At 56.8% G+C, this 2,469-nt stretch overlaps 1 protein-coding gene across 1 annotated transcript in view; it reads left to right on the top strand.

Annotated features, from left to right (window-relative positions):
• Positions 1-594: 594 nt before the first annotated feature.
• Positions 595-2,469, top strand: part of VOLCADRAFT_98656 (uncharacterized protein) — a gene marked incomplete at both ends in the record, with an annotated part of 2,679 nt that continues 804 nt past the window's right edge. The window contains 3 exons of the mRNA XM_002957542.1: positions 595-682; positions 722-879; positions 2,007-2,076. Of these exons, the coding sequence (XP_002957588.1) occupies positions 595-682; positions 722-879; positions 2,007-2,076 (316 nt within the window). The remainder of the gene's footprint in view (positions 683-721; positions 880-2,006; positions 2,077-2,469) is intronic.

Here is a 2,469-nt window from a genome sequence, read left to right as displayed (position 1 = left end):
CNGTTGTTTCTATTCATTGCTACTGCTTTGCAACGTGGACTGACCTTGTATCGTGTAGGATGTGCAGATGAGGATGGCGATGAATAGCCATCGATGGCGATGAACAACCGTTGATGTGCCGAGATGTTGTCGTCTGGCAAAAATCGGTTAGCGAGCCGATGCATGTAAAGAGGCCAGCTTCGCGAAATACCGCGCAGCTTATGTCGGCAGCGCAACTAGTCTACAACCGCCAGCTTTAAAGCAACCGTATCTGAAAATAAGTAAACCGGATGCGTATATATGCGGTGCAATTATATTGTAGCGAGCCAACGTCCGTGAACAAAACAGCTTCACAAAATGCCGTACAGGCTACACGGACAACGTTGGACAAGCACTGCACACTTCAGTGCGCGTCAAATTTCGTGGTTCGGTGTACATTAAATTGCGCGTTGAATTGCATGTTTAATTGCACGTCGAGTTGTGTGGTGGGTTGCGCGTTAAAATGCGCGAGTCGGCGCATGTCAAATTGCGCAGTGCGGTGCAGCCAATGTTTTGCGATTTGCGCGTTAAATCGCGGTGCGGTGCGGTGCAGTGCGGTGCGGTGCGCGGTCCCGAATGAAAAAACAACAACAACTCTTGCACCGGGATCGAGCCGGCGACCGCGGTTCCCAATTAGTGTCGGAGCTAGCGCACACCACAAGCGGTGAGCGTCGATGCTCCGGGGCGCATTGCGCGGGTCCAGGTGTGGTGCGGTGCAATGCACTGGCACACGCAGTGTGGCGCGGTGCGGTGCAACGCGGTGCAGTGCGGTGCGGCGCGGACACCGAAGCGGTGCACGGCGTTGCTCGGGGGTGCATTGCGCGGGCCCAGGCGTGGAGCGGTGCAGTCCGGGACGACACGGTGCGGTGCACGGTCCAGTCCAGAACGAAAAGAAAAGAACAATAAACGACGACGACGCGAAAAACGAACCACGCGACGACGAAGGCAGCGCTCCCGAACGAAAAATAGAAGAAAAAAACGTGCGGGCGCCGGGCGACGAAGCCAGCGAGCCGCATCGTAAACGTAAAAATTAGACACAATAACGCGCCGGCGCCGGGGTCGAACCGGCGACCGCGGCTCCCACTAGACATCGGAGCTAGCGTGCCCGACGAAGCGGCGCACGGCCATGCTCCAGGGCGCCTTCCGCGGGGCCAGGTGTGGTGCAGTGCGGCGCGGGGCGCCGAACCGAACGAAGGAAGAAGACGAAAAAAGCGGCGACGGCGGGGCGCGAACCGGCGACCGCGGCTCCCACGCGGCGACGGAGCTAGCCTAAAAGGCGCGGCTCCGAAACCGCGGACGACACCCCGAAAAACGCGAAAACAGCAAGCGGCCACCCGGACGGACGGTCAGACGGACAGACAGAAAGTTGGGGTAAGGTCTCCGTCCCGACGACGGAACGACTAAACGTCGTCCGTCTAACGTCGGGACTACGACTACGGACGGACGGCGAATCGGCCCAAGGCCTCCGCTTTCCTACTTCGTAGGAGCTACGGCTAACGGACGGCGAATCGGCCCAAGGCCTCCGCTTTCCTACTTCGTAGGAGCTACGGCTATGAGCTACGGCGATGAGCTACGGCGACTTACACCCACTTACACACACAGGCACAGGCACAGGCGTCATGTTTCACGCACAGCGTACACCGCCACACCCAGCTGTGCCCGTGCAGTAGGCCTCAGCCCTGCTCGCTCCTAATTAGCCGCTACTTCTGCATGAATGCGGCATCATCAAGGCCGCCGCATGCGTACATACATTTCGTTGACGCGAGAGCATGTTTGCACTTGCCCCCTTACACACGCTCCTTATGTAAGGAGCCCTAGTGCGGCCTGGCAGTATGTAGATGCAACCTGGAGAACCCCAAGCAACCAGACGCTTTCTCCAGCCCAATACAATATTCTGGCTCCTATTAAAGGGAAAGAAACCCGATTGCAGCTGGTTGTATCATCCATCCAGCTCCCTGCATGTCTGTTGGACCATGACCATCTTGCAGTTCCACAGCCGCAAACTCAAACGGTATGCATGGACTCCCAGCCGGTGGCTGAGCCTGCATGCCACGCAAGGTGATGATGGCAGCACAGCTAAGGCTTGGTACGTACCTGTATGCATGGCATGGGGATCGTGGGTGGAGGATACACCTGCCGGTGCAGGATTACACATGGCTCCCTGTGTAGCAAGCTACATTTCCCTTAGAATATTTTAACGACTACTTTTAACAATAACTGTTAATTTGTTAAACGATCTGACTCAAGTTTCGTACATGTTCCGAGTTTCGTCACATGTCGCGAACTGGGCAGCTGTTAGTAAGCGAATCTAACGGGATGGGGCCCCGGGCCCCACCAACATTATCCTAGTACGGCAAGGTCCGTAGTAGAGATTATCCGGCAGGTAGGCCGAGATATAAGCTACCCGGGCGGGGTGTTCTGGCCAGACACTGACGTATCACATTACTAGGG

This window comes from Volvox carteri, assembly GCF_000143455.1.
Source record: "Volvox carteri f. nagariensis unplaced genomic scaffold VOLCAscaffold_75, whole genome shotgun sequence".
In the NCBI taxonomy this organism is placed as follows: domain Eukaryota; kingdom Viridiplantae; phylum Chlorophyta; class Chlorophyceae; order Chlamydomonadales; family Volvocaceae; genus Volvox; species Volvox carteri.
This window is presented reverse-complemented; position numbering and strand designations above follow the sequence as displayed.